At 41.8% G+C, this 11,982-nt stretch overlaps 1 protein-coding gene across 1 annotated transcript; it reads right to left on the reverse strand.

The window, feature by feature from the left end:
- Positions 1 to 210: 210 nt before the first annotated feature.
- Positions 211 to 7,625, reverse strand: LMOD2 (leiomodin 2). The gene is made up of 3 exons (XM_059395633.1): positions 7,353 to 7,625; positions 1,103 to 2,446; positions 211 to 577 (listed from the first exon to the last, which is right to left on the reverse strand). The coding sequence occupies exons 1-3, from the start codon at positions 7,623 to 7,625 to the stop codon at positions 551 to 553; spliced, it is 1,644 nt and encodes a 547-aa protein (XP_059251616.1). The 3' UTR covers positions 211 to 550.
- Positions 7,626 to 11,982: the final 4,357 nt, after the last annotated feature.

The following is an 11,982-nucleotide window of genomic DNA, read 5'->3' on the forward strand; positions in this document are numbered from 1 at the left end:
AAAAAATAAAATTTTTGAATTCAGAATTTTTAGAGCTCTGAATTTTCTTGGACATGAAAAAACAAAGAAAGGAAAATGCTAAGGACCCAAGCCCTTTTGGGGTTAGAATGTCATATTTTTAATATTGGCAATGTTACACACATACCTGACAGATACATCAACTCACATACACAAAAATTGGTTTTAAAAAAAAAAAAAACAAAAAACAAAAAACTTCAATCCAAATTTATTGGGATTACAAAAATAACAGCACATTTCATTAACTCATTACAGCTCAGAGTTAGCAACACTTCCAGAGATATAAGAGCATCTTTAAATAACCTGCTTCTTGCCAGTACAAATCTCATAACATAAAAAAAGTAGTTTACTTTCATATTTACAGAAGAAACATGCCGATTGTTTCCTAAAATTCTTTTTGGAATTAATGGGTGAGGTTATTTTTAAAGTCAGGAAACATTTCAAATTGAAGAAGGCATTTTAGAAACATCTCACAATGCATCTTATTTAATACCACTGAGTGATTCTGCATCCTCTTCTTAAGATCATGTGTTTATCGCAGAGCTTCTGGAACTTCCACCTATAAAAATAGGGGATTTCCTTTCAATAAAACAACATAAATGATACAGGGGAAAATAACTGTAGGGTATGTATGTCGCTAGCAGTATTCTCCGAGTCAAACTCAGGTATGGATTATTGCTGTGTGCTAGTCAATATTCAAATTTTATATTATAAATGAGGTTGTAAATCACTTGCCACTCTGGGGTAAATATTTTGACAAGTGACAAATCTTTTTTGGAGTGTAAACTGAATTCCCTATTTTCATATTAAGCAAATCGGGATTTTTAAATGTCGGAGCGTCTTAAAATAGTCCTGGTCCTTCCAGAACTGGGATGCTAAGAAGGGGGTCCAGGCACACTTCTCAAATGGAAATGTGCTCACTGGTGACCTGCTCCTGGTGTTCCAAATCTGGAGGCTTGCTCTTGCATACTAAAATATTTAAACACGAGTAAACACTTTCAGAGGTGACTTCAGTGCCATTGTGCAATGAAGGCTCACTCACGTCCTCCATCTGTGCCCCCAAATCTGCTCTTGGGTTACTTACCCGCCGTAGCTGTTTGATACTGCTTCCCCGAATAGCTTCCATGAGATTGTCGTGAGCTGATCTGAGTGGAGTAGAAGGTCGGGAGCTCTCTTCCATTTTCTTTTCTTGCACTGACCTCAGGGAATTTTTAATTTCCTTTAGGATGTTGTTTGGCTGTTTCTTAACCTTTTTCCCTTTTTTCTTTTTCTGTCCATTTTGTAATGCCCGCTGGGCACTCTCCTGTTGTTTGATGACTTCTGCAATGTTTCGGGTGATTAGTTTTTTCTCTGGGAGTGGAGGAGGTGGTGGTGGAGGAGGAGCCGGCAGCCTCTGCGGGGGCAGCGGAGGGGGTGGGGGCGGCGGAGGAGGGGGTGGAGCCACAGGAGATGGAGGACGGCTCCTCACAGTTGGGACTTTCTTGGGGAGTTTGGGGGACGACCAGGGAGAGTGCCTGGGAGATGCATAAGGTGAAGAGCCAGGTGTTCCTCTTTGCCACACTTTGGTCCTAAGATTGGCTCCTCCATCATAGCCCTCTTGCTGTTTTTGCTCCTGCATCCGCTTCTGCCTCTGTTTATCCATGTTTCTCGTCAGGAGGCTCGTCATGCTCATTCTTGGTCCTGGGAGCTCAAAATGGTAGCCCAGCCTCAGCAGCGTGGTGTTCTCCCTGAGCAGCTTGACGATCTCCATCTCCACCTGGCTGCCCATGATGTGCCTCTGGTTGTGGAAGCGCAGCTCTGTGAGCACCGTGTTCTGCTGCAGAGCTCTCATGATGGCCAGGATCCCCTTGCCCGTGATAAAGTTGGACTCCACGTTGATGTTGGTGATGTGCTGGTTGACTTTGAGCATTTCTGCAATGGCCGTGGCGGCACTGTCATCTGCGCGCGTGTTGGCAAGACTGAAAGACTTCACCACCGTGTTGCCCTTGAGGGCCTCAGCGAAGCGGGCAAGGGTCTGCGAGGTGATGTTCTCGATGTTGTTCAAGTTGACCTCTGTGGTGTCAGGGTCGTTGTTCCTAATCTTTTCCAAGGCATCCTCGATCACCGTAGGGTTTCCGCAAGGGTGAATGGCGGTGGGAGACTCCGTGTTCCTTCCACTGTGGCCATTGGTCAAAGTTATGTTTTCTATTTGACTTTTAAATGTCTTTGGCTTGGAGTGATCAGAATCGATGCTATCATAATTTACAGTTCCATTAATGCCTTTTTCATTTTCAGTTGTTCCTTCCTCCTCCTCCTCCTCCTCCTCTTCCTCCTCCTCTTCCTCCTCCTCTTCCTCCTCCTCTTCTGTATACACCTCCTCAGAAACCTCACTGTTAGTTTCAGTGAAGATGAGCTCTTCCTCACTCTCCTCTTTGTCTTCTTCAGCAACCTGAAGAGCATGGTATCGTGATGAAGTTGGTCATGTTTAAGCACATTTTTGTTAAATTTACAAAAGTAATGCATGGTGTTGCAATATATGAAATCATTATGTTGTATATCTAAAACCAAAATAAGGTTATATGTCACTTATATCTTGGTAAATAAAAAAGGGAAATAACAGTTCATCTCCTGCCTCTGACCTTTCTAGTTGGGCTAACCAGGGTTAACATTCCATTGCATAACTTTCACCAGTTTTTTTTTTTAAAACAAACATTTCTTTAGTTTTCTGCAGAATAGATATCCAGGATTCTATTTATTATATTAAAATTTACTATCATTTTGCCAGTTTGAGCAAATGAGTTGTAACTTCAGCTTTGGAAACCCTTGCTGTATTTTTCATTCTCTTAACTGCTTGTTCTGAACGATCTGACTCCCTGTCTACTTAGAATTGAACAAATTCAACCCTCCCTCCTGGACTCATTCCTCTATCTCTCCTTACTTCGCCATCTTAAATAAAGAAATGACAACAAAAATATACAACATGTTAATGGATTCCCTTTTTTAACGTTCAAAAACTTTTCCTCAAATTCGCCTCCAGTAGCAGCTGCAACAGCTGCCAGGTGCTCTGTGCCCCGGCTTGTGTACCTGTAGGCAAAGGCTGGGGGTCCTTCGTTTTTCCAACATTAAACTACCTGTAAGGTAGAGGCTGGCATAGGGTCTTAGAGACCCCACACCATCTGACACCAGCGGCTGTCCCTGTTTGCCGTGGGGAAGGGAAGCCACCTGTTCATGGCAGCAGCAGGTCAAAACCTAGCTCCACAGAAAAACCTTCAGGTTACCCTTTGCTGCAAATCAGCTTGAAATCTCATGCTAGTGCAGGGTTAAATGAGACGGCCTGCAGAAGAAGCGGGGTGGGAGAGATAACCGCCCCCAGCACTAATTAGATTCTAACCATAATGCGAAACAGCAGAGAACACTAGAAAATCTTAAAGCAACCCATTGCCCTTGCCTGATGGTCTTAAATTATTTACCATGTATCAATTATGAAAGACTTTCAGACAAACACAATCTCAATTCTTTGTCTTTCCAGGTTATGAGACTTTATATTAAGAAGCTGAGTGACCCCTTCTTTCTTTTTTCTATCTTTTCTGATTAAAATAAAAAAAATTCTGGAAATTGTTGACAGAGTCCAATTTCCCCTAAATCAATCTTTTTAGTCCTTTCTTTTGTCTCTTCTAAAGCCCCAATCCCTCCCTTGTCCCCCAAAGCCTTAGTTATTCCCTCCACATTGGCAACTTTTTTTTTCTTTTACCCCTAGGGCTTCTGCTGCCTGAGGCATGTGGAATGAGCTTTGGAAAACACTGCCTGTCTCCAGGTTTGTTTGCCCAGTTGCTACCACAAGATAGCCTCCAATTATCCACTTGTTTGGAGTGGCAGGCACCAAGTGATGGCCTGGGGAAGGGGTCAGCCACTCCCGGGATGGCTGTCTGGTCTTTATTTACTCCCTCTTTAGGAGCAAGAGGAAGGGGGATGCTGTGTGCATGTGCGTGCATGTGTGTTTGTGTGAAGTTTTAGCTGTTTCAGTATTTGGAGGAAAAGGATCTTTCTCAAAGACTAAGGTATACTGCTTTTCGTGCCACCATGAAACTGTATCCCCTTTGGTTTTTAAAAGACCTTTAGGCTCTATCTTCAAGAGATGTTTTCCCCTCAAAATGTGTCTGAGGGACAAAATCTGAAGCTGTTATCCATCATGTAACATCTACATGACACTTCTTCCAGGAAGCCTTCTTTGACACGCCCCCCCCCATATTATCCCCTTATATTATTCTTGCCATATATGGCATTGTAGCACCCCCAGTAAAGTACCCATTTTAATTACTTGTTTGTCATTTTTCCTAAAGGACTGTTGATCATATCTGGTTTGTTCACCTAGCACAGTGCCTAGCACATAGCAGGGGCTCAGCAAAGACTTGTTGACTGAATGGATCTAAACTGACACTGACCACCAGCCACTGAAGGTCGGAACAGGCCTGGGCTGGGCTGGTGACTGCCCTGGCTCACCTGGGGCTTTCCCAGGATGCAGGACTTTTAGTTCTTAAGCTTAGATAGTCCCAGACAATGTGAGATGGTTAGCTGCCCTAGGTGGGGGACATCTAGGAGAAGGACAATAGAAGGGAGCAAAGAGTCTGGGGAGGGAGGGAAGAGGCATGCCATGGAGTTCACCTTGGTCCTTGTGAGAATGGGGGTGGGAAGATAAGGGTTGGGTGAGGCCTGAGGGGTGGGTCTAGAGAAGGCAAATGTTGGCACTCTTCAGGAATAAAGAAGGCAACAAGAAGGGGCCAGCCATGTCTCCTGATCACCTCTCTGGCACCATTACACAAGCAAGGAGGCAAGAGGCGTGGTTTTTGGTTGGTTCTGGATCTACCCCTGAAGAGCTGGTTGACTTTAGTCAAGTCAGTAAAGCTCTGAGAGGTCTCCGAGAAACTACGGTGTTGGTTGAGTGGTCCTCAACTGTAGTGTGTGTCATCATCACCTGGGGGGCTTGTGAGACCACAGAATGCTGGGCCCTACTCCAGGAGGTCTGGGGAAGCCCTAGAATGAGCACTTCTGAGAAATTCCCAGGTAGGCTGAGGTGGTGGGCACCCACATTTTGAGAATGGTACTCCTGGTACCAGCAGACCTTGGTTTGAATGTCTGCTCTCCTTATAAGCTGTTCACTTCAGCTGCATTTCTTAACCTCTCCTGGTCTCAGTTCTCATGTGCAGAAGGTGAGAATTCAATGAAATAATGTGAGTGAGCTTATTAGCCCCTATGCTTGACACCGAGCAGATACTCCAGTCAGGGGAGCTATAGACCCTCTGGTCTCCAAGGCCTTTTGGAGCTTAAGGCAGCATAATTTGTGTGGACTCAAGTGGGAAGAGGCTGTCATTCAACAAGCACCGAACATGAATTTCATAAGCCTTTACAGAGCCAATAGCCGGATAACCAAGCCCCCCATTTCCTTCTGGTCTGTTCTGCACTACTCCTCAGTTACATGGCCCCTCCTACCCCCACCCACCTGCCGGCTGCCTGGGGCTCTGTCCTGTGGTGGGAATGGGTTTACACCCTCCACCCACAGGCCTCTGCTCAGCTTTCTTATGAGTACAGAGGCAGCTGGCTAGCTGGGGAAGTATAGTGGGAGAAAAGTTAACTACTGAGGAAGGAATCCAAGTTCATCAACACATAGCGTCTCTAGTTGAGCTGATAAGCCATTGGCAGGCATCCTCAAAACCTTTGGCAGGATCAGGATGGTTCCCTCATAGCTGACAGCAGGCTCTGCCCTTGGTTTCCCACCGATCTCCAGGCACCGTGACATGAAAATGCCTTTGCTGGGTTACTGCTACGATGGCTGGCTGTCCTGGATATTTGGTGGCAATTTTCATTTTTTTATCAAGGAAATTCTCCAAGGACTATAATAAAAATGTTATATTTTATATATCTTCTCAGATTTTTTACACACATTCCCACATCAGGGAAAAAAAAAAAAACGAGACCTCTAAAAATCGTGGTTTCGTGGTTATGGAAGAACTGACCAACCCAGCTCTGGCCTCACCTCCCCCTTCTGCCCCTCTGTGCAGGCAGCCACTGTGGCCTTGGCAGACCCTGGCCTGATCCCAATGGCCCTTCCCGTGATGATTGACATGAACAAGGCTCGCACATATCTTGCTACAAATGTGGCCCACACACCCTATCATCAAGATCATCTAACAGTGCCTAGATTAGTCCTGTGGAGGTCCTGCCATTGGCTTCAGGCCATTTTGATTTGAGATGATTCTGGTGGAGCCCAGAGGTTTGAAACTGTGGCTCCTAACCTGTGTTCTCCCACAAATTCAGGACTTTATTACATGGCACTAACATTGTTATTGCCATTACTATTTTTCCCAGGGCATAGTCCTTTGAACCTTCTTCTGTTAATGACATATTAAGCAAATTGAAAGTAACTTAAAGTAACTTAAAATTCAAAGTAACTGTTTACCGGGCAGAAAACAAAAACTTAACAGACGTGAGCTCTAATCAAAGAACATTTCCAGGTCTCAAGATCACCATTATAAAGTAGGAAGGAATCTTACAGGCCAACTACACAGGCATAAGTGGGTCCTTAGGTGGGTTTTGGGATGTGTGTGTTAGCATTTTGAAATTCAGTATTAAAGTTTGTGTACGTATGCACAAACCCAGACACATTATCTTAAGGAGGTCTGTAATTATCAAAATCTCAAAAAGGGTTCTTGATTTACCAAAAAACAAACAAACAAATACTCTGGATTCAACTCCCTTGAGGGACCCCACAGAGATGACTACCTATTCAAGGTCTCACAACTTAGGAATGGCAAGAGGACTCAAAATAAGGTCCCTGGGCTCTCAGCCCCATGGACTTTCCACCTCTGCTCACTTCTTGGTGTTGGAAAAAACAATTATTTTTACTGTAGCCACCTATCACTGTCAAAGCAAACAGAGTACCCACTTCTGTCTTTATAGAAGGAAATAAATTTACTTAACTGCTTGTGTATATATATATATATATATATATATATATATATATATATATATGTCACAGATATTATGCCACATCAGCAACTCACAGCTCCAGTTAGACTTAGGTTTGGCAATGTATCTAAACCCATGCCTTGCTGGTGGATCATTTTCCTCTGGAAGAATCCTGTCTTAATTGACAAAAGTCAATCAAAGGATCCCAGCTAAGAATTTTACATATGATGATCTGCTGGGAGGCCTGAGGAATTAATTGTTCAATAGCAGGAGCAAATGGGTTCTAAGAAAAGACAAGTGAAGCAGACGGAGAAGTTAGGGAAAACAGATTTCCCGGGTTGGGGGTTGGGAGCCAAGGGTGGGAGAAGCTAACGAAAAACCCGAGAGCCTACCTTTCCACACTCCCCCAGCCTCTCCTTCTCCAAGAGTTTTTGGGACTCCTTTTCCCAATAGGACATCAGTGCCTCTCTGCTGAATGTCCCCGTGGGAGTTTTCTCGGTCAGACTCTTTTGCCTTAGCCCCACGGGAAGGCTGTGATCAGGTTCAATGTCTTCCAACTCCCTCTCTAGCTCCTTCAGCTCCTCAGCTGACAGGGAAGCAAGAAGTTCATCCTCATCGATGGATTCATATTTGCTAAGTCCTCTCCTGTAGCCAAAGGTAGACATGGTCCCTGCTTTCTCAGACCCACAAGGAGCTTGAAGAACCAGGCATTCACGGTGGCCAGAAGCAGGCAGGGAGGCAAGTGGGCAGGCTGGTCAGCAACCAGAGCTAGGAGTGGCCTTTTAAGAGCGGTGATACAGGGCCGTGACAATGCAGAGAGGGGGTGAAAGCATGGGCTGTTTTAAGCAGCAGACGTCAGCTAGACATTTGAACACAAAGAATGTCACATCGGTGGTGGATGGAGGTCTCAGAACCAGTGAGGATTATTAACATACTGGCCAGGGACATATTTAGCTGAGCCTGATAGCTCATGAGGACAAGCAGAGAGTACTTCAGATAGGGAGTAACACAGTTCTCACGTTGTATTCAAGCAACAGGAGAATACAATTTATTTTGAAAATGACTCGCTACCACCACCATGGCCATGAAAAGATTCTTTGATTATAATCTCAGAGGCTGAGAAATGACTCCACATCACTCCTCTATGAGTGGATATTCAGGTTCCTCTAAAAACATTCTGTGGGTGGCATTGATGGTAACCGAAGGCTATCCTAATACAGCACCTCAAACGTTTATTGTATTTTGTGGGTATAAGGCACTAGTCTTAACAAGTCCTGTGAGATGATTATCCTCCCTTATGGATTTTGGCAATGGAGGCTCTGAGAGTTTACATGAACACTTTGAAGTCAGACAGCCAGAGGCCTTTCTCCACTGCACAACATGGCTTCCTTTTCCTCAACCAAGAGTATTAGTAAACAACTAGACTTGGAAATAAAACTCCAGAAAGATAAATACTAATACGGGTTATAGCTTATTAGTGCTAAGCAGTTTATATATTTTATCTCCTTGAATCCCACAGTCCTGTCAGGTGTTATGTTTTCATCCATATCTTACTACAACAGCCAGAGAGGTTAAGCAGTTAGCTCATGGCCACAGAGCTAGAGAGTGGTGGAAGTAGAATTTGAACCAGATTTGTGTCTGGCCTGAAAACTGAAGAGATAACATGAAATTATATATATATGTCCACATTCTTAGGAGTGTAGAAAATATATATACATAGTTTACAGGTCATTTTAGCATGCAGATAGATAAAGAGCTGTTAAATGTGTGTGCATAGAAATATGCACATCTTAGTACATGCATAATAGACCGTATTTTGTTAATTACATTCAGCAGTTGGTGAGTACTTGTGTTGTTTCCAAGTTTGGGTTGTTAGAGATAATTCTGTGAACACTTACCACACAAGTCTTTGTGTAGCCATATGTTTTCATTTCTTCTGGGTAGATACATAACAGAGGAATTGCTGAGGTATATGGTACATCTATAGTTAACTTTTCAAGAAATGGCCAAACTATTTTCCAAAATGGCTGCCCTGGCTTACATTCTCAGCAGCAATGATATGAGTTCTAGTCTCTCCACATCCTAATTCCTGCTTGTCTTTCTGGTTGTAGCCACTTTAGTGGGCATGAAATAGATCTTCCTGAAGTCTTAATTTTCATTCCTTATAACAAGTGACGTTGAGCATCATTTCATGTGTTCATTTCTACTTAAATAAAATGTTTTTTGGAAGAAATCTTACACTCATTTTAAATTGAGTCATCTTCCTATTGTTGGCCTTTAAGAATTCTAGAATATATTATGGACTTTAACAAGTTTATGATTTGCAGGTATTTTCTTCCATTCTGTGATTGTTTGTTGGTGTCTTTTGGAGAGTGAATGCTTTTAATGATGAAGTCCAATTTATCAACTTTTTTTTTCATTTACTGCTTGAGCTCTTGATGTTATAGCCAAGAAATTTTTTTCTAACCCAACATCAGAGATGATCATTCCTATGTTTTCTTTCTGAGAGTTCTACAGTTTAGGTGTTTATATTTAGCTCCGTTACCCATTTCAACTTGTATTTGCATATGTGTAATATAAGGGTCTAAATTCATTGTTTTGCATACAGGTATCTGATTGACTTAGCATTTCTTTGGGAAAAAACTATACTTTCCCCTATTGAATTGCTTGGGTGCCTTTGTGGAAAATTAACTGGCCACAAATGTAAGGGCTTGTTTCAGGAGGGTCACTTCTGTTCTATAGATCTGTATGTCTCTCTTTTTTATGCCAATACCGCATTGTCTTAATTGCTGTAGCTTTGTCCTGTGTGTTGAAATCAGAAGGTATAAGTCCTCCAACTTTCTTCTTCTTCTTTTTTTTTTTTGGCAAGAATGTTTTGGCTATTATGATCTTAGCTCATAATAGTATTCTGCCTCCAAAAATAGCTATGACTCTTTTCAATGATACTGATGAGAGAGATGATTATGAAATTAGAAATGGTGAGTTTGTTGGTTTTCTTTGGGCTGTGGCATATACCTTTTGTGTAGCCTTAATGGTCACACATCTTTTTTTATGTGAAAATGGGTTTGAATTTTGGAAATGACATCAAATCACTGTAGCCAGTTTGGTGAATGAGATGAGGATTGTTCAGTTGTATAAAACATTTTAGGTAAAAAGATGAATGATGATTGCAACTATATAAAAACATTTTTGAAAGTAAAGAGATGAGAAGAAAATAAAAGGAGTATATAATTATGTACCAAAAAGTAGTGGAATCCTGTTTTTTTTCTCTCTCTCTCCCTTTCTTCCTTTTGCTTTCTCTCTCTCTCTCGCTCTCTCTCTCGTTTGTAATTTTTTGGTAATATTTTAATATTATTTTTATTGGGTAATACATTAAACACACACTTTCTGCCAGATTTCAATTTAGTTTCTGAAGTTAGAGCAGTGAAGAAAACCAACAAAATCCATTTCTTCATGGAGCTTTCTTTCTTTCTTTCTTCCTTTCCTTTTTAAAAAATTTTAATTTATTTATTTGTTAGAGAGAGAGAGAGAGAACAAGCAGGGGGAGCAGAGGCAGAGGGAGAAGCAGTCTTGCTACTGAGCAAGGAGCCCAATATGGGACTCAATCCCAGGCACCTGAGATCATGACCTTAGCCAAAGACAGATATTTAACTGACTGAGCCATCCAGGCATCCCTACATTCCTTAGATGGGGAAAACAATATATAAATAAACAAATAAAAACCAAAAAACATTGGACAGAAGCTCTATGGAGAGAAATAGGGTAGAAGGGTAAAAGCAGGGTAAGAGGGAAGAAGGAAGACTGGGGGGCGGGTAATATTTCACACAGGTAAGATGTCTGTAATAAGGTCATGTTTGAGCACACACCTGGCTTAATGCATGCAGATTGTAATGTACATTTAAGGTGACTATAAAACAATTACTCAAATACTCTTGGAATCACAGATTCTCAGCATTCAAGGGGACTTTGAAATACATTAACCTTCTATCACTTCTACAAGTGGTCATCTAGGGTTTGCTTGAACACTTCCAGTAAAAATAATACATTAGCAAAAATCCATTTCATTATTTGGATGTCTCAAATCGTTAAAAAATCTTTCTTTCAATTGTGTTGAAACTAATCTCTTGAAGATCACCCAATATAGTTTAGCGTTCTCATTGGAACAACTCAAAATAAATGGAGTCTTACATGACTTTCTTTTCTCAAATCTTGGATGGCTAATGAATGACTTGAGAAATGAATCTGGAAGAGTTTTGCTCTGTGACAGCATTACTGAGAAAAAATATTATGGCCTCTCAAGGACAGTACCTTCAGAACAATGGTCCTTAGATATCCTAATCTAATCACTCTGGTTACCATAATAATTACAATTCCTGGATGATCTTAGTTCCCTGGAATCCCCACAAACTTTAAATCCATTGGATGAAATTCTGCTGAGCAGTTAAACATGACTACCTGAGCCTGGCCAGACTTAAGTATGATGAATTATTAAGATTTCTTTACAAATGTCTACCTTGAAGGAAAAAAAAAAAATCCAATCAAATGTCTTCCAGGCATTGGCATTTTCTATGTCAGGATTATTATTATTTTTTTTTTTTACTTGATTACATTGTGTTTTGGGGTTGAATTGCTTTAAAGTCAATAATGTACCAGCCTTTTGACGATTAGCATCTTTTGTTAAAAAATTATCTATCCTGGGGAGAATTATTTTCATGGTTCTTGATTCACAGACACCCACCATTTCACACTATATCGGCAATTTCCGTTTTAGTAAAAAGAGAGTTTGCTCTTTCAGTCTTTTTTCTCTTTTGGTTTCATCTTGGAAATGCTATCATCCATTTGTTTATCCAACACACATTTACTAAGTGCCGGCTGTGTGGACAGGTACTGTGCTGGAAGCTAGGATTACAAACAGAAAAATAGAAATTGATCTGGTCCCTGCCCTCAGGAGTTCACACTCCTGGGAGAGAGGCAGACAGCTGACAGTAACACAGTGCAGGGACAGCTCAGCCAAGGTGCCCG

Source organism: Mustela nigripes, chromosome 4 (assembly GCF_022355385.1).
Source record: "Mustela nigripes isolate SB6536 chromosome 4, MUSNIG.SB6536, whole genome shotgun sequence".
NCBI classification, from domain to species: domain Eukaryota; kingdom Metazoa; phylum Chordata; class Mammalia; order Carnivora; family Mustelidae; genus Mustela; species Mustela nigripes.

What these genes read in the sequence shown, in the direction of transcription:
- LMOD2 (XM_059395633.1), bottom strand. Translation starts at nt 7,625, where the DNA reads ATGTCTACCTTTGGCTACAGGAGAGGACTTAGCAAATATGAATCCATC. An exon ending in GGCTGGGGGAGTGTGGAAAG is followed by an intron (nt 2,447 to 7,352) that starts GTAGGCTCTCGG and finishes CATGCTCTTCAG; the next exon opens with GTTGCTGAAGAAGACAAAGA. An exon ending in GTATCAAACAGCTACGGCGG is followed by an intron (nt 578 to 1,102) that starts GTAAGTAACCCA and finishes CTATTTTTATAG; the next exon opens with GTGGAAGTTCCAGAAGCTCT.